This window comes from Medicago sativa, chromosome 3, assembly GCF_051527215.1.
Source record: "Medicago sativa cultivar Bolivia chromosome 3, Bolivia_mono, whole genome shotgun sequence".
Taxonomy (NCBI): domain Eukaryota; kingdom Viridiplantae; phylum Streptophyta; class Magnoliopsida; order Fabales; family Fabaceae; genus Medicago; species Medicago sativa.
The window spans coordinates 70,132,925-70,152,175 of record NC_140751.1 but is presented as its reverse complement, the minus strand read 5'-3'; the positions used below and the strand labels follow the sequence as shown (position 1 = coordinate 70,152,175).

The 19,251-nt window shown below is 32.6% G+C and overlaps 1 protein-coding gene across 1 annotated transcript; it reads right to left on the bottom strand.

The window, feature by feature from the left end:
- Positions 1–603: 603 nt before the first annotated feature.
- LOC146939681 (U-box domain-containing protein 45-like) lies at positions 604–4,697 on the bottom strand. Its single transcript, XM_085753238.1, has 2 exons — positions 4,286–4,697; positions 604–1,727 (listed from the first exon to the last, which is right to left on the bottom strand). Exons 1-2 carry the CDS (start codon positions 4,618–4,620, stop codon positions 875–877), a joined length of 1,188 nt encoding a protein of 395 aa, XP_085609364.1. The 5' UTR covers positions 4,621–4,697; the 3' UTR covers positions 604–874.
- Between the last annotated feature and the right edge of the window lie 14,554 nt (positions 4,698–19,251).

Here is a 19,251-nt window from a genome sequence, read left to right as displayed (position 1 = left end):
CAATTATTTTGAGAAAAAGAAAAAATGCTAAAGAGATAATTATTATGAGACGGATGGAGTATATGGGACCATCAAATTTAGTCTCATATAAGTTTGGTGGTCTCATGTGACTTTTAACCAATGAAAGAGAGTGTACGTTGGAAAGTGGGTTAAAATGTGTGTTGCTAGCATTCCTCCCTTCTTAAAACATCAACAAACCAGTCCTAAGCACATGTATGTGCTTTGCATGAGCTAAGCGCCGAAGCACGATTCTGCGTCAAAACGTATTCGCAATGTTATTCACTTAGAAATAAGAAAAAAAATTAATTTAAAACTTGAAATAGTTGTTATTAGAAGACTGACAATCATGTGTTTATCTTATCTTTTTTTTGTGTTAACGCGTATAAATTATTAACCGTATTTCATTTGAAATATTGATTTTATTAAAACTAGAATAAAGATGAGCACTAATGTGCCCATCTATCTATCTATTGTTTCTATTGTGTGCGTTTAATTTGTGTATAAAAAGATATACCAATTTACTATGATTAAATATGTTTGGCACGCAATCCTAACCCTTAGAACTCACTCTTGCTGAAGTCATTACAAAATGAAGAACAGGAATAACAGAACATAGAGCCTTTACTATTGTAAGCAATTTTATACAACAGTTTCTTTACAAACCAACTACAAAACCATGTTTCTTAATGTCTTACAACTTAACTTATTGACAGTTACCAGTCACTAGATACCTCCACAATGGCCTGGACTGGCATAATTCATAATGTATTATTCCCTTTTTTCCCTTTTTTTTCTATAGAAATTTTATCTCACAAACCCCAAATGGAAAACCAAAAATAAGGAAAAAAGATACAAAGTTTGCCAAGTGCAACTATTACTTAAAAGAAACTTCAGAAGCACAGCCAGCTATAGGGAGATCACTTGGGGTGCATACAAGTGCCCTTTGCTGTAAATGCCTCAGACTTTGTTCCATGCTGACTTGAACCATCTCAGCTAGCATTTTCTTTGCTTTACCAGATTGATCATCCCCGTCAATTTGAGATATGATGTTGCATACTATATTCTCAAGAGTGTCGGGTTGGATTTCAGATCTTGGATAAGGAGATTCTCTTAGTAGTTGCAAAAGGGTGCGCGCTTTTGTCTGAGACTTCGGTGTTCCTTGTACAGTGAGCTCAAGTAGTCCTGGAATGACACCTTCTCTAAGGATCGGTTCCCTGTATTTACATCGATCACTTTGGCACATTGTCAATAGTGTTCCAACAGCATGTTCCCTACTTTGGAGAGTGCCGTTTTCAAGAACCTCCACGACTGCAAGAATACCACCTTCCTCGGATGTCAATGCAGTTCTGCATTCATCATAGTCCACCAAGGGTTCTATCAAAGCACAGCATTTTTCAGCTGTTTTTGAGGACTTTTTGCATGTTTTGAGGATATCAACTATGTGAGGGATTGGATTTGTTTCGAGAATAAGGCTAAGATTATTAGGGTATGTTGATAAATTAGAGAGAGCCATTACTGCATCAGCTTTCGCCTGTGGGCTTCCGTCTCTAAGAATCTCGACAAGAAGGGGAATGGCGCCACAACCACTAATAATTGGTTTGTTGATTGAAGAGGCAGATAGTGTGAGCAAAGCTGCAGCTGCAGATGCCTGTAGATTTAGATTTTCTGACTTGAGGAAACTAAGTATTGGTTCTAATGCTCCAGCCTCCACAATATTGATTTTATTCCTGCAAGATAAGACCAGTTATGAATATGATTGAATTATGACAAAATTATCTAGCAAAAAGTTAATCAATACTGTGGAATCTGAAATAAAGAGCAAAAAGGTACAACAAACAAGATAATATTTTTGGTACAAGTTGCTATCAAGCCATAAAGCAACATGATATACCAAACAAAAGAAATCAAAATTCAGCTTTATTTTTTATTTAAAGTCGGAGTTCATTCTCCGGTCTATAGCAATAAATTTCAATCACACCCTAGAAGGTACCCAATAAGGCCTAAGATGCAAGAAACTAATCATGGTCGTGCTATAATGACTAACGAATAATTTTTTGTCTCCACCCTTCGGTTATCAGGGGAAGGAAGCCTTGGTGATCCAGAGTTTGAACAGGAGGGTATGTAAAGTCTGGTTTCCGGTCCATATTTGAAATCTGGTTCTCCCAAACGATTATCTACTTAACAAGTGCTCATTAATCACTTGTATATGAGTAATGAATGATAAGAGTGCAGAGGTAAGCCAAAGTAAAATTTAATTCCCCTGGCTTAACAATCTTGTGATGGATTGATTGTACTACCATATACTCCCTCCGTCCCTATATGTAAGCACCTTTTGCCTCTAATAAAAGGGTGCTTACATGTAGGGACGGAGGGAGTATTTATTTCTTTGCTAGGCACAAGTTTTCATGGTACTGGCTCATTTATTAATTCAATAACCACTTTGCGGTTGGACAAATATAAGTTCTTTCAACAACTCCCCTAGGACCGAAGAAAGGTGGAAATGAGAGAGATGGAAACATATAACAACTATCCTTTCTTCTCAAAAAGCATCTAGAATGACAATAATTATGTATATAACACAAGCCAAAACAAGAAATTTAAGGCCATGCTTGTTTTGCATATAGGTAGTAGATGAGAGGGTAGGTAATTTGGAATGAAAATCCCTTCACAATTGCTTGGCAAAACAAAAATGTAGGGTAGGGAGGTTGAAAGTAGCCTGCAACTCATTTACACCTCACAAATTTTGGTCACTCCCATAGCATGAAAGTGATTTTCCACCCTCTAGCTAGAAACCATGGGTGAAAATCAATACCTTACTTCTACCACACTCCGTACTCTCACTTTCCCTTTATTTTTGAACACGCATAACCTCTTTTCTTTTTCCAAGGAACTTAGCCACATAATACCAAGTGCTGAGAAATGGAAAATTACATATTTGAACCTGTGTCCCAATTTATTAAATATCTCTGCAACCTTTTATCATCTGAGTTGTAGAGTAGGAAAAAAATACAAAGGTGGTGGTTAAATCACTATTTTGAAAGTGTAAAAAAATAATGTTGAGATGAGAACAATTAGAACCTTAGGAAGGAGGTTACTTCAGAAAGAAGATAAGCTTAAAAGGAAAAGAAACAAAAGGTAAAAAAGAAAGTCCACCAAGTGAACCAAAGAAAATCCACTATCCAATTGGATAAACTTTTTTTTTTTAGAGGAATTGGATAAACTTTGAGAACAAAGAATCCAATTCTTTCTGATGTCATATTATGCATGCATCAAGTTATGTAAAACAATTTGATCATTAATAAATCATCTTAGTTGACATTCTAGTGGTCATAAGATGACATGGTCCTCACCATGAAAAATAAAAGGAAAATATAACAGAAAAACACCAATTTCATGGCTTATCTTCTGTTTTATGAAAAATTCAATGAATCATAAAAATATGATAAAATACCAAGTACCATAAGCAAAGTCATGAAAAAGTGGTTTTCTTATTCTTATGTCAAAGATGGCTATTAACATTAACCAACTCTCTACACCCCAACCCATTATTCTTAACAAACTATCTAGTCTAGGTTGAAAGAAAGAATGGTAGATTATGAAAAACCAATAATAAAAAACAAAATAAAAGACCACTCAAATTTTCTATATTTTCCCACCAACCAATGAGATGCAAAGATATGGAAAAAAAAGAAAATGAAAGGGACCCAACAAAGAACAGAATCCAAGAAAAATTCTTATACAAATATATCAGTCAATGAAAATTCCTAAACCGTATATGCTACTTGTATGCAAAGATCCAGAAAGGAATTGATTATGCAACATTATGCAGATCTTATTATGTATTTTTTATTAGTATTACTTAAAATATCAAATATATATTAAACAATTTCCATGTCTTCTCCTTACCATTCTTATGCAAAAAAGAGAATCCAAACGCTATGCTTAGGATACTGATTAAAATCAAAATAATAAAATTAATACATAATTAATAAAAATATTTAAACTACAAAAAAAAAACAAATTTAAGTTTTATTTTATTATTCTAACTTTAGATCGAATCTCCAACACCATGGCTTCAAGGCATCACATGTAATTTTAATAAAGTGCACAAATTCCCATAAATCAAAAGCACGTTCAAACAACAAAATCTAAAATAGAAAAATAATAATAAAACTAAAAGCCACTACCAATAATCTATACACAAAAAAAAAAAAATCCAATTAATTTTTTTTGTTTTGTTTGTAATTTTCTTAGAAATTTCTTGTGGAAAAAGGTATATGCTTACTTTTCATCTTTGACGGCGAGATTAAGCAAAGCAAGAAGAGCCGGTTCATGAGACTCAACCGAGTCGACTCGGAGCATAGAAACAAGCGTACCGACAGCTTCAGACAACTGACGCCGACACCTCTGTGATGTTTTCGTAAGTTTCCTAATATCACGTGCGGCTTGAAGCCGCAACTCCGGCACGCCGGATTTAAGAAGCTGAAGAGCACGACGGACGGCTAATGGGGTCTGCGGCTCTTCAGCTTCTATAATAATTGTGTCGGTAGGATGCCCTCCTTCCCATGAATAATTGGAGGAGGATGAGGAACAGGAGGAAGGTGAATGAGGAGTGTCCATTGTGAAGAGGTGAGAGAAAGTTTTAGAGAGAGAGAGTGGGATTTGAAGGTAGGGTGGAGGTTATTTAGAGAGGCGTTAAGCAACAGTTATGATTGTTGATAACTTAACTTATAGGACAAATACATAAAGTCATATGGGGGAGAGAGAGAAGGAGTGATGTGTAGAGAGAGAGAGAGAGCAGTTGCTGTTGGTTTTGTTGGTGGTAGTTTGGTGAAATTTTTGGAATGAATGAATCACCTTTTCTTTGTAAAACACTGCTGCAGATATTTTAGTTTAAAAAACAGTTTAAACATGTTACTATTTCGTGCTCTCTAAACTCATATTTAAAATTTATATTTTTGCAGAAAATTTATAATATTATAAGAATTTCATTAAAAAAAATTAGAATTTTTTTATAAAACATGAATTTAATATAAAACTTTATATTTTTTACGGTTAAAAATTTATATTTTGTGTTTTGTTCAAAAAAATTAATTTTTTTTGGAATTTTTTTTACAATATTCTACACATTTTTGCACAATTTTATTAAAAAAAATACAAAAATTAACTTAAAACTAATGACCGAAAATAGTGATTGAAAATTTTATAGGGACTAAAAGTTGAAGGAAAATTTTAGATAGACAAAAACAAAAAGTTGGTATATTTATAGGGATCAAAAACATATTTAACTATAAATAAAATAGTCTTATCGTGCATAAATATTTTTTTTACTATTTCATCGTTAAATCACATCATATTTTATTTAATTATGATATTTATTCATCGTGTCTTATTTAAAAAGAGGTAGAGTCAACACGAGAATCAAGTAAATATAGCAGAAATAAGGATGTTGTGTTGGATGAGTGGTACGATTTGACGGGATAAGATTACGAATGACACTATTAAAGAGAGAGTGAGAGTAGCACATATACTAGAAAAGTTAGTAGAAAATAGGCTTAGATGGTTTGGGCATATTGTAGAGAGAAGACTTGTAGATATCGTTGTAAGAAGAGTAAACCAGATGAAGGAGAGCCGGGTCAAAAGAGGTAGAGGAAGACCTATGAGAACTATAAGATAAACTATCAGAAAAGATTTTGAGCTAAATGAGTTGGATCTAAATATGGTTTATGATATAACACTATGGCAAATTTGATCTATGTAGTCAACTTCACTTAGTGAAATAAAGTTTGGTTGTTGTTATTGTAAGATTTGATTTATTTGTGCAATTATAACCCATTTTTTACACAATATTTTGTAAGGTTTAGTTTAAAGGTCACTTGAGTTGTTAGGTAAAAGTTACTCCCTTCCAATTTATAAATAGGTTTTTCTATTTTTTTTTTGTTAAGTGCATTTTTTTTTCAAGTTATCTAGTGGTTATAGCTCAACATTTTAAACGTGGAGAAGTTGAGTGTCTGAGGTTCGAATATAGTACGTTTTTTTAACAACCCTAAAAATGTCAGATTTTAAAAGGCTTTCATTTAATATTAGTTTTCCCCCTCTCTTTTATCATCAAACTAACACTTATTTTAGATATATTTTTATATTGTATCCCACAAACCACTTTTCTCTCTACAACAAGTCGACAATAATTTGTTTCTCTATCTCTAAGTTCTTTCTTCCATTTTTTTGGGTGGTTTTGAATATTTTTTGACCCAAATCACTTTTTTCTCTCTGTTTCAATCTAAATAAGTGTTTTTTCACATAAAACTATGTTTGTCTTCGTGATTTCGTTGTTTGAGTGTGGAGTCGTGTTGTTTGTCGTCTAGCGCGATGTTGTTCGATTTTCCATCTTGCTGTAGTATTCATTTGATTCCTATTGAAAGACAAACTATTCAATCAATGATTTGGGCGTCAACATTACAGATCCGAAGGCATGAGTATTTCGGTCACATTAACTTTATCATATTATTTGTAAGTATTTTGCCATTATATGTTATTAACTTGGATGTCATGAGTTTATTTGCATATTCATCTTTTATTTTTCGAGTGATGCCAAATGATGCACTTTATCAATTTAAATGAATGAATATTGTTTTGCTTTCGTTAAAAAAATGCAATTGTTAAACTTAGTTTTTTTTACTAAAAATAAACGATATTCATTCGTTCAAATTGATGGAATATATAGGTCTCTGGATCTGCAACATTGAAAACGTCAAAGTCAATAATTGAATATGCACTTATTCGAAATTGACTTATAATCTTAATCGAACAAACATGTGAACAAGACGGCAAAAAGAAACAACGACGCGCAAAGACGACAAACAAAACAATGTTGCGCTAAGACGACGAAATCACGAAAATATTAAAAAAAATTGAAAATCACTTATTTAAATACAAGGAAAGTTGATTTTATTACTAAATTTATTTTTTCATTAAAAGCAATTAAATATGAAACATATATTCTTCACCAAAAAAAAATGTATGAAACATTTATTTTAAATTATCCCATACAAGTATTTTTTTGCCAATCACAAAAAAATATTTTAAATTTTAAATTATCCCAAAAAGTTATTTTAAATTAATTCAAAACCAATTTATTCTACTTTATAAAAATTTTAAATCATGATGTTCAACCATTCTTATGTTTGGGCAAAGGTTTCATTGAGTTTGTTTTATAAACTCTTGAGGAAATGTGCTACGTTTGGTCTAAGATCTCAAATTGAAAATCCTTTGCATATCACAATAGATTCTTGATTTTTGCCCTGGCTCTCAAAAACAATCTAATGTCCACCGATCTCCCTCAAGAACATTGACGACCTACAAATTTGTTTGAGATTGCTTGTGTTGTCGAAATGTCTATTTCTTTAGATGAACCGTAATAGAAATGGAACGTCTGGACATTATGCAAGTTCTTGTTGATATTGTTGCCCTACAGTCTTCATCAATAGCAAATGTAGAAATAGAAGGTACAAAGCAAATAAATTCTTACACTAATGATCGTGTTGTTGATCACGTTCCCAATGTGGAGTTAGGATGCAACTCTAATTTTCAAGAATCCTCATATGATAAAAAAAAAAATTGATAAGAATCGTGATGAAACATCTGATACAAAGGGTGCGTTAGTTTCAGCTTTAAAAAAAATAGATTTCATGTTAAAAGAATTTATTCCTCAAAAAAAATGTTAAAAGAATCTAGAGATTTACTTTTAGAGATTTTAAAAAAAAAAAAAATCTGAAATTATTTTTGTTTGTCTACTACCCATAAAAATCTTTTTTTTTCTAAAAAATGAGTTTTAACTTGTACATGTGTTACCTCCTTGTTGTTGAAAAAAAAAAATTTGAAAAAAGTTAATCCTAATAGCTTTTCATTTTAAGATCAAAATAGATTTTTTTGATAAAATGATTTTTCTAAAAATCCTAAGCAAACACTTAAAAATAAAAAAAGTGATTTTTTAAAGGAAAAAATCCAAAACAAACGCACCCAAAATCAGTTGAGACTTTCTTTTGTGAAGAGGTTCAAGAGGAGGTAGTAGCAAAATCACATCCTTTGGATGATCATGTCAACAACTTTTAGTTTTAGTGGCTTTTAGTAGTTCTAGAGTGGTGACATATTCTAATTTGTCAAACTTCTCTATAAATGTTATTCAAGGCATCCAATTTTTACGGCTTATAAGTGCATCTATTTTGGCCCTTCAGGTTATGGAATTTTTGAGTTAGTCCTATGATAACATGGCTCTGAGTGAGAAAATTGTTGATTTAGATGGAAACACAAATCAACAATTTCAGTTGATGATTTGAAAAGAAAAAAATAAGAATAAGTTAAAGAAGCAACATGTCGAGGCTAGAAAAGAATTCAAGCTACCGCATTCATATATTTGCTTCTCTAGTTTTTTGGTGTGATGTTGTTTCTCGTATTTTAGGCGATTTTATTTGTTTTGGTCTTTCTTTTTTTACTTTTGTTTTCTTGAGGATTTTGATTTTTGTTCCCCTGTTCCTTTTTCCTCTTTTTTTAATATATGATCAAGGTGATGCAGCAAACGACCCATCTATGACCCATCTTTAGCCAAAAAAATCATGTTGTTTAGTAAAAAAGATTGTAAAGGTTTTTTTGTCTGTTTAATAATGTTTATCATTCAATTTTGAGGGAAAATGTCTCCTAATAATCTGAACCTTGGGTGTTCAATCATTTTTTTTCTTCGAAGTAAACATCTCATTTTTTTTTTGGGTACAAATATTTTATTTGAATATTATTTTTACTACATTATTTTAGTATATGCTTCATTTGGTCCGGTCCACAATCAAGTATCAACGTGTGTGCTTTACTAGTTTTTGTTCGGTAGTCCTTGGGTCCAGTTTTATTATTGGTTTTTGTTTTGAGTAATTTATTATTAGCTTTTTTGAGATTTGCAAATTAGCCAATTTTTTATAGGAGAATGTTAACCAGTGCCCCTGGGACATTGGTTAAGCACCAAATAAAATAAGTTTTTATCGAAAAGTAATGTAATTATTACTTGATAAAAAGTGGCAGTTTATATTTTTAAGACAGAAATTCTATTTATAGATTCTTAACTAGTGTCCCGGGGCACCGGTTAACAATACCCTTTTTTATATCATCCACACGTGTTAAACTGCTGTCATATTTTGAGAAGAAGTTAAGATGCGGGGACAATTTGTTTCCTTTTGAAACGGTTTGGTAACCCAAAAAAAGAGCTTTTAGCTTATAAGCTCATTTGACAAAAAAAGCTCTGTTTGGTAACGCAAAAGCTCTGTTTGGTACAACGAGCTTATAGCTTATTTCAGGAGCTTATAAGCTATTTTTCAGAAGCTACTTCAAGTAGCTTTTGAGCTTATAGCTTTTAGCTTCTCATTTTTTCTTCCATATTTACCCTTATTATTCAAAGCAAAAGCTATCAGCTAATTTTACCAAACACTTCAACTAGCTTATCAGCTAAAAGCTATCAGCTAGCTTATCAGCTATCAGCTAATTTTACCAAACAGAGCCGTAATGTAATGGATTCCTTTTAATATTTTAATTTTTGATATTTTTTAAGTATTATTATTTTACTTATTCATGTGAAACAAAAAATAATGACATGGAGTTTTTTTGGTTTCCTGGCATTATTATTCATGGTATTATCATCCGTTGGCTTGTTCAAACAAATGAATAATTAAGTGGTGGAAATAAAATATTACTTTTTATCGATTTTCTTTCTTTATATATATATATATTTTTTATCGATTTTCTTTATAACTTATTACTAACACGCAGCGGCGAAGCTCGCGAAAAATTTATGCAGGGGCCAACTATAAAGAAGAATTTTTTTGAAAACAGACGTATTAAATTTAAGGATAAAATATATTTTTTATCCCATAAATTATAATTTTTTAGGTTTAGTCCTTAAAAAAAATTATTCAATTTTTTCTCAGTTTTTTAAAATTTTACAAAAAAAGTGTTTTTAGTCTTGAATTTAATCTCTAACAAAAAATTAAGGACTAAAATTAACAAATCTTAGAAACTTAACATAAAAATCGCTATTTTAAAACGTTGGGCAAAATGCATTTGAAGAACTCAATTTCATCAACTGCCTGTTTAATAATAGATTAATAATGTGTTTTCAAATATAAATGAATAAGTTATTTGCAAGAAACTCATTGTCCATTTAATTTGTCTATGACTATTGTCTTGATAATTTTTATTGTTGAAAAAGGTTTTTCTACTGTTGTTATTGAGACCGAAAGTATCAAACCAATACAAATAAATCTATCAATTTTGTAGTAGTTTTTTTACTTTATTATTTATGCTAACTTTTGCAACTAAACTTGTTTAGAGTAGCTCAATATTTATTATTTAGGGTAGTCGGATATAAATACATACCGACTAATTCAAAAATAATATTTTTTTTGGGGTAGCCAAGGCTACCCCTCCCATATGAAGGGCTACTCCCCTGACACGTTAGATATATTTTCTTATGTGAAAGTTGAAACACGTTAGATATTTTCTTCAGTCAAAAAAATACACGTTAATATTTATCCTCTCAGCTTCCTTTTTGTAATAATAAATTGCTACAATAATCATGTCGGTAGAAAACTAATCTTACATGGGACTCAAATAGTAGTAATAGTCGATACTGTATAATACTTCAGACCGTATATTTAGGCAAAGGTTCTTTTTTTTTTTTTTTAAGAGGTATTTAGGTCAAAGGTTCTAATTATTGTAATTTGTAAATTAAACAAAAAGGTTATGAATTACAATTTCTCAAAAAAAAAAATCTCTAATTTCAGTGATATATTAGTTATCATATATTATTCATTTTCCAATGCAAAAGTTTGGTTTTAGTAAAAAAAACCATATTCTTAATATATGCAAGCTCTTATATATTTTGTTTGTAAAAAAAAATCATAAACTTAATAGAAAAATGCTAACAAATATTGCCTTTAAAAAAGTGTCTGACACACTTTTAAAGAGTCAAATATAATACAAATATCTTAAAAATCATGTAGTCAATCTTTTAAAAGTGTAAAAATATTTTTTTCAATACACAATTTACTTTTTTTTTCCTTAACAAGTGTTTGTGACATACTCCCTCCGTTTCAAAATGAGTGTCACTTTAGCCAAAAAAATTTGTTTCAAAATGAATGTCACTTTACATTTTCAATACAACTTTAATTTTTTTCTTCCAACTTTACCCTCAATAAATACTCAAACTTTTCTCTCACATAATTTCCAATACAACTTTAATTTTCTCTTTTTCTTATAAAGTAAGGACAGTTTAGTAAAAGCGTTATATCTAATGATTATTTCATTCTATTTCTTAATCTGTGTGCCAAAGCTTAAAGCGACACTCATTTTGAAACGGAGCGAGTATAAAATAGAATAATGATAAACAAACACAATTTTTATGACAAAAATAAAACATCAATGGCATTTTTCATAATTCACTCTAAAGTGCAAGGACAATTTTTTAAAACACCCATCTCTCTTATTACGTGTCCCTCCTCTCCTCCTCTCTCTCCTCTCTCTCTCTCTCTCTCTCTCTCTCCCTCTCTCTCCCGACGAGGACCCAATAACACTAGAGAATAAAGAGGAGGCATGGTGGTGATCAGATCTGAGTTGATCGAAGACGAAGTTAGGATGGTGGTGGTCGTGGGATCTGAGAAGAATGAGGATGTGTGTGTTGGAACAAAATGTGTTTAACAATGAACCTTAAAGAGTTTTGATGATAACAAGGTATTAAAAATTGTAAATTGGACTAGCTAATATTTGTTCAAGTGTACAGGACCATAATTATAAAGTTACATCATCATTGGTTCTGAATGAGCAAATAAAGAGCAAAGGAAACAACAAAAATTTGAAGCTTGGACGCTCCTGAAGGCAACTTGTTACTGAAAAGAAAAAGCGCTCCTGAAGTTAAGTCGCTTCTGAAGTAAGGATAGTGCTCCTGAAGACAAGAAGTCCAGAAGTCATATCATCAGAAGCTGCATCATCAGAAGCTGCAGAAGTCATATCATCAGAAGCTGACTCATCAGAAGCTATTTCACCAGAAGCTGAATCTCAACTGGATTTGCAAAAGATTCAAGAATTGAAGAATTATCAATGCAAAAGCTGTCTATTGGATTCGAAAACACAAACAAAGGATTAGTGGAATTTTGCAACGGTCATTTCAAAGGTGTTTGAAGGCTTGTGCTTGCAATTTGGACGAAAGCGTTGACATTGTACTTTGTACGAATTGTACAACCACGTTCTCCACTACTCTGTTTTGTGTCCACGCTACAAGACAAGAAAACAGCTCCAGAATACGGTTACGCCTGCATAGATGTTCCTTTGGATAAGGAATGGATTTCAAATTTGTTCTTCATAGGACAACAACCAAATCAGGCAAAAGATCATTGGTGAAAGATCAAGCTTCAACAACGACTCTTTGGTGTGCTGGCAAATTCACAACGTCTCTTTCACACCTCTATATAAAGAAGTGAAGACCTAGAGATTTGGTAATGCATGAACGCTGAATGAAAGACTCATAACATTTTTACAAGTACCAAACCTCTGCTGAAATTGTTCTGCATTCACTTAGAATTTCTTTGTCTTATAGTCATATCTTAGAAATTCTTAAGTCCATTGAGTCTGTATCTGATTTGTATTGTGAGCACCTCTGATTGTATATCAAGTGTTCAACCTTAAACAATTTTCTGTGTAATTTTGTTTAGTTAGGAAGTCTCTTGCTTGTGTGCTTGAGCTAAGGAAGTCTCTTGCTTGTGTGCTTGAGCAAAGGAAGTCTCTTGCTTGTGTGCTTGAGCAATTGTAATCAGATATTACTCTTAGTGAAATCTCCTTGGAAGTGCAAGGGGGACTGGACTACTTCCGGATTGTGGAAGGAACCAGTATAATTGCTTTGTGTCGTTCTTCTTCTCTCTCTCTGCTTTTTCCGCTGCATTTAGATTCTGATCATCACTTCAGAAGCTGTCTCACTTAGCTTCTGATCAGTGTATTCAGTTGTTTAGGAGAAACGAAGAATTTTTCAAAACACAATTCAACCCCCCTTCTTGTGTTTTTCTCACCTTCAGTGTGGACGTGTCATCCGAGTGAAAGAAGCATGGCGGTGGTTGTGTGTTAGTTGGTCGGAGAAAAAAAATGAGGTGGTGTGTAACACCCCGTTTTCCCAACGTAAAAATTTCATAAATAAATCAGAGTTTTTCAACTTTAAACGGAATGCTACACTTCTTAAAAATTCATAAACTGAATAAATAACAATTTATTCTTCAAAATCATTTAACATAAGTAATTCAAAACTTCGCAGCGGAAATTAGTTCAACAATAAAAATAATCTTTGGCACGCAGGCCTCAACATAAAAATCTCATAAGTCTTGTTCAACATTTATTCATAAAAATCCATAAGTAATACGTAAGGAATAGAAATAGAAGACATAATCACATCTCGTTACGTATCAGAGCACCTAAGACACACTTGTGAGGAGTCCACTCACGACCGCAACTAATCCTGGTTACCTGCAAGTTACCCATACGAAGAGCAACATTTCCAAGCAGAGGGGTGAGATTTCTCAAACAATAATATTAAGCATATAAATCATATAAAATACATTCAACAACTTAAACATCTTATAATTCATTAATCATATCTAATAACTTAAACTTCCTTAACTAGTGTCATTATCCTTCCTACATTAGTCATATACTTCATCAAGTAATCTCAATTATTATTCATAAAACATCTTATCTTAAATCATGATCATAAGCATCAATATCTAACACCAAATATAATCGTAAGCATCATCATATAATTCACATAAGTATCATTATCAAAATATAGCATTTATCGAAAACAACTTCATAATCAAGTTCATAATCAACTTCATAAACAAACATCATCATTAAATCATAATCATCAAATCACAATCAAACTTCATAATCAAACCTCACTTAACTCGACAATGCGACTCAACTCGACTATGTAACTCTTAACATCTCAATCATCTTAGCATCTTGACAACTTAACAACTTGACAACTCGACAACTTCACATCTTAAATCATCTTAAAACTTCTTGATATGCAAATGCATTTGGTACCAATACAGAGCATCAAGCTCCCAACCAACTTATATGAGCGTAAATAGGCTCTTCAGGGCATCAAGCCCCCAACATAGTGAGCAAAAGCTCCAGGGCATCAAGCCCTCACCCATCGTGTGAATGACTAAGCATTCCAGGCATCAAGCCCCCAACCAACGTATATGAGTATGCAATGGACTCAACTTTCTACAACTTAGACAACTTCATGAACATCTCATAATTCCATTAATGTGGACAACCTCTTAGATATTTACGACTTAGACCGACTTATACATCTTCACTAAGATTCAGCAGCAACAAACAAAAACAATTGCAGCATATAACAGTGCTTGAATATCATGTCATCAATAAGAAATGAATCATATCAACTTAACATCATAGAACATCATAATATTATGTATCATACAATACTCACATAATGTATTCCAACATATCAACAACAATAACCACATATACATTAATCAATTACATTCATATCAAAGTCCAAAACATTCTTCAAAAGCAAATCAAGTTTGATCAATGAGACATAGGTCAAATACTCATAAAACACCTCAACTAAATCCCTAATACTTAAGTTGAAGTTGGGAAACCAAACATAAGTTTCTGGACTAACTTGGGATTAGTTATGCTAAGTTTTCTTAAAGTTTTCTGAAGACCCACTAGGACTATTTTCATCAAAACTCAAAATCTACACATAATTTTCTAGTCACTCCAAAGCCATTAGAAAGCTAACTCAAATATCTACAACTTTCATGTTTACACCAAAAGCTAATTCAACATGGAAACGGGTGAAAAAGACACAAGAACATAAAAATCGAAGTTCTGACAGCACGCAACGAAAACACAACAAGCAGTCACCCATGAGGAGCTGCCATGCTGCGCTCAAGCGTGGAAAGCTGCGCCTAGGCGTGGAAAGGCAGTAGCCCACCTGCGCTGCAGCTCTGTGCAGTTCTGTTTTTCCCGGTTTTACCGTTCGTCCGTAAAAACCTAATTGTTACCCCGATTCCAATTCTGTTTTCGCCTACGCGTTCTATTCGACAAATCCTATCATATTTTACTGAAAAATCATATTTTTAAATCTCCAAAACAGCTTATCCTAGAATCACTTATTTCTCAAAAACACTTAAAATCACTTTTTCTCAGAATCTCAACTTTTCATCCATTCTCATGTTTCTAACCATCAAACTACTTCTAATAACATTCCTATAGGATATCTAAGGTCTGTTCATGATTCTCTCATCAATTCTACAATTCTTTAACATCTAATCATCAAAATCGCTCATAAACCCTAATCCTCTTAATCTCACAAACTCTCCCCAACTTGTTAGATGTAATCTAATGATTTAACAACTTAGTATTAATGCAAGATAGTCTCACCCTCACCTTAGATTAATTCCTGAATCAGCAGCAGCGTTCTTCTTTCCTAAGGTATTCTCCTCTTCTCTTGACTTTTCTCTTCTCTTCTCTTCTTTCTTGTTCTCCTCTTTTCCAAAAAAGCGGTTTTAGGGTAAACTCTTTCTAACCTAAGCTTCTCTATTTATAATACTAAAATATTCTTCCCAAATCTATTTAGGCCCAACAACTTACTCTTCTTTCTATTCTAACCCCCAAATCCACTCACACTAATAATCCTCATATTCTAATAAATAATATTTCTCTACTAAATATATAATAATACACCAAATAACAAATATATATCAATAACAATTAACAAATATATTATGCTAGTAAATACCAACATATAACATAACAAAATATCACTCAACAAAATATATTAACTAAATTATAAAAAGACATCTAATCTCAACAAATCATATATCCCTCATATACATCATATAAATATATAAATATATTCTAAAACTAATTAAAATAATTAAATAAAAAGGAGGGCGTTACATGGTGGTCATGGTGGTTGTGGTGAAGGCGACGTTTGTAACAGCCCGATTTTTCGCTAAATTTATTTATTTATTTATTTATGTGTGTTATATGTGCTCTTATGTGATTATTTGCCTCTGTGTGTATTTTTGGTTGGGAATTGTAGAATTCGTGTTAGAAGGGTATTTTAGTCATTTTGGACTTAGGGGTATTTTGGTCATTTTGAGAGTAAGGGTAATTTTCTAATTTTGTTGAAGATTATTTTTAGTGCTTAGTGAGATTAGTGTTATTTTACTAAGTCACTAGGGAGAGTGTAGTAATTATTTATTTACCGGTAAGTGACCGTTAGTATTACATTTTTACCGTTAAGTGAGAAGTAACATTTTGGTTGGAATAGAAATGGGTTAGGCCCATTAAGGTGTTGTGAGTTGAGCCCAATTAGGTTGAACCTATATAAGCTCTAGTTGGTAGAGAAAATAAGGTTTTACCAACATTTTCATTTTCAATTGAGAAGAGATAGAGATAGAGATAGAGAGAAGACAGGGGTTTGAAGAGGAGACCTAGAGAATGCTAGAGGGAGGTCAAGCTTCAAGGATTGGAGTTAGGATTGGAGCTAAAGTGAAGCCTTAGTGTTGATTTTGAAGAATTAAGGTAAGGGGGATATAATTCAAGCATAATCAATAGTTGTAGTTTATCCCAAATTCTTTGCTTAAGTTGTTAATTGGGATTTTGTTGTAGAAATTCGTGCTTAATTGTGATGTTATGATTATATGCATGAATTGAATGTTAAATGTGTTGTTGTTGTTAATTTGTATGTTAAAATGGGTAGATATGAACATGATGGGTTTTTATATGAAATTGATGATGAATAATGTTGTGGTTGTTAGATCGATGATGAATTCATGTTCAAATGTTGTTGTTGTTGTTTAAAAATGCGTTGTTGATGAATTGATGATGCATTGAGTGTCATTGAAATGGTGAATTGGTGATGAATTTGTTGTTGTTGTTGAAAGTTGAGAAAGTTTGGTGAAGTGATGAATTTTGTTGTGTTGATGCTTTAATCTCAAAACTTGTGCATGTTTAAGTGTTTTGGAACATATATGACCTATAAACATCTTTGGGATTAAGTTTTGGGGTTTGGAAAGATCAAAATGGGGATAAAATGGGGATTTTTGGGTGAAAAGGGTTGGAACCCGAAACAATTTTGACAGAAACTGATACAGCACGCTTAAGCGTGCTGCAGCGTGCTCTAAGCGTGCAGTTTCTAGGGTTAGGACGCTTAAGCGTGCTAGTCCAGAAGCTACTGGAACTTGGACGTTTAAGAGTGCAGAGGACGCTTAAGCGTGCAGCTCCCAGTTCAACCATTTTTATTTCTTCGCTTCGTGCACTTGGAGACCAATCCGAACTTTCTAAAATGTTTCTTTTAACTTGCTAAACCTCTGTTTATGCACTTAATCCTACTGGAACATGGTTTGATTCGAATTGGACTTGAATTTGTGAACTTTCACTTAACTTTGGAAAAACGGTCCAAACGTCGATTTTTCTGAAAACTCGTTTTTTTCCGAAAATTGAAATGGGATTAAAGTTGTATAATGTTTATAAGATTTCTAAAAATGGTTGTGATTGGTTTCGTCAAGTTTGAACTTGTTTTGCTTTGAAAATGAGAATTTTTGTGAAAAGTGATAAAGTGAGACGAACTTTGAGTTTTTCATGATTTCGTCACACTTGGCCGGTGAAACGCCAATGTATCCTCTACTACACTCATATGTAGCCTAGAGGTATATTTAGTTGAGGCATTGGAACTTGTTTACTTAATTTTGGCTTTAATGCTCAATTATTTCTAATGTTGTGACTTTGAGAGACGAACTTAATTGAAAATGATTTTTGGGAGCCAATTGCCTATGAATCCTTTGTGGATAGTTGATATAACTTATGTGAAGATGATTGGTGGTGTATATATGTGACAACTATTTGTTGGTTGAATTATGGATGTTGTTGGTGATTGTATATATGTTAAGTGGTAGTGAATTGTTGTCGATTGCATATATACAAGTATTGGTGATGTTGAGGTGATTTGTTTGTGTGAACATATGCATTGTAGTCGAGACATATGTTCATGCATTCATGACTGATGGTGGCGGATTTTATATCCAATTGAGGTGATTACGATGTTTTTGTTGCATCGAAGGTGACGACCTTGAGGTGATATGGTACCACATGCATGTATGTGTCGAGTTTAGGCATATCACATTGCATGAGTCTTGATTTGTTGTATTGAATGATGAATGATGATGATGAGTGTGCTAAATGATTATACATTTGCAATGATTGAAGTTGTTATATGAATGTGAATGTGGAGGTTAAATGTTCATGATGATTATTTGAGAATTGAACTGTTTATTTATGTCAAGTTAATTATATTGATTATGATTGATGTAATGCTAACCTCCAGTGGTTTTGACCGCTTACCTGTCTGTATGGATGGGTAGACGCTGTGCAGGAGTAGTCCGCTTGCGGTGAGTGCTTGGATAGCTGGAGTTAGCCTCCACTATCATTTTGGAGTTTAGTTTAGGGCTCTGATTAGGTCGAGTCGGTGTCCCTTTACTTTTGTTGGATTTTATTTATGTTGAGATGCACTCATTGTTGAGACTTTGGAGGATTTTATGTTGATGTTGATGATTGGCCATGGCATATGTATTGTTTGATTTGGAGATGTATGATTATATCCGCTGTGACTGAGGAGATATTACACACACATATATATATATATATATATGCATGATTGTTGTTAGTTTGATGAGACGTAGCGTCTATTTCTTGAATATTTATTATATTCGCGTGTTTTATCGCTTTAATAGAAATAAGGTGTTACAACGTTGGTGATGTATAAGGGCAACGAGATCACAGAGAGAACAATGTGAGATAGAGCGAACAATGCAAAGAGTCAGATGACGACGATGGTCAGAGAAAGTTGCAATATGAAAGAGAAGCTATGGGGGCAGTGGGTGAGAGATGAGAGAGAAGTGAATGGAGGGAGGGAGAGAATAAGAGATAAAGCAAAAAGAAATATCGTATAAACATTCAATGTATTGTGTTTGATTTATTGTGTTGGTTTATCATTACTTTATAAAATAACAGGAATTTGACACTTATCAACTTGTTCCCCTGTGTTTGGTGTTTGTTACTAGTGACATGCAAACAATGTTTGATATGTGCCAAATTTATGTTATTTTACATGACACTTACTAATTGCAC

What these genes read in the sequence shown, in the direction of transcription:
- LOC146939681 (XM_085753238.1), bottom strand. Translation starts at nt 4,620, where the DNA reads ATGGACACTCCTCATTCACCTTCCTCCTGTTCCTCATCCTCCTCCAAT. An exon ending in CTCGCCGTCAAAGATGAAAA is followed by an intron (nt 1,728 to 4,285) that starts GTAAGCATATAC and finishes CTTATCTTGCAG; the next exon opens with GAATAAAATCAATATTGTGG.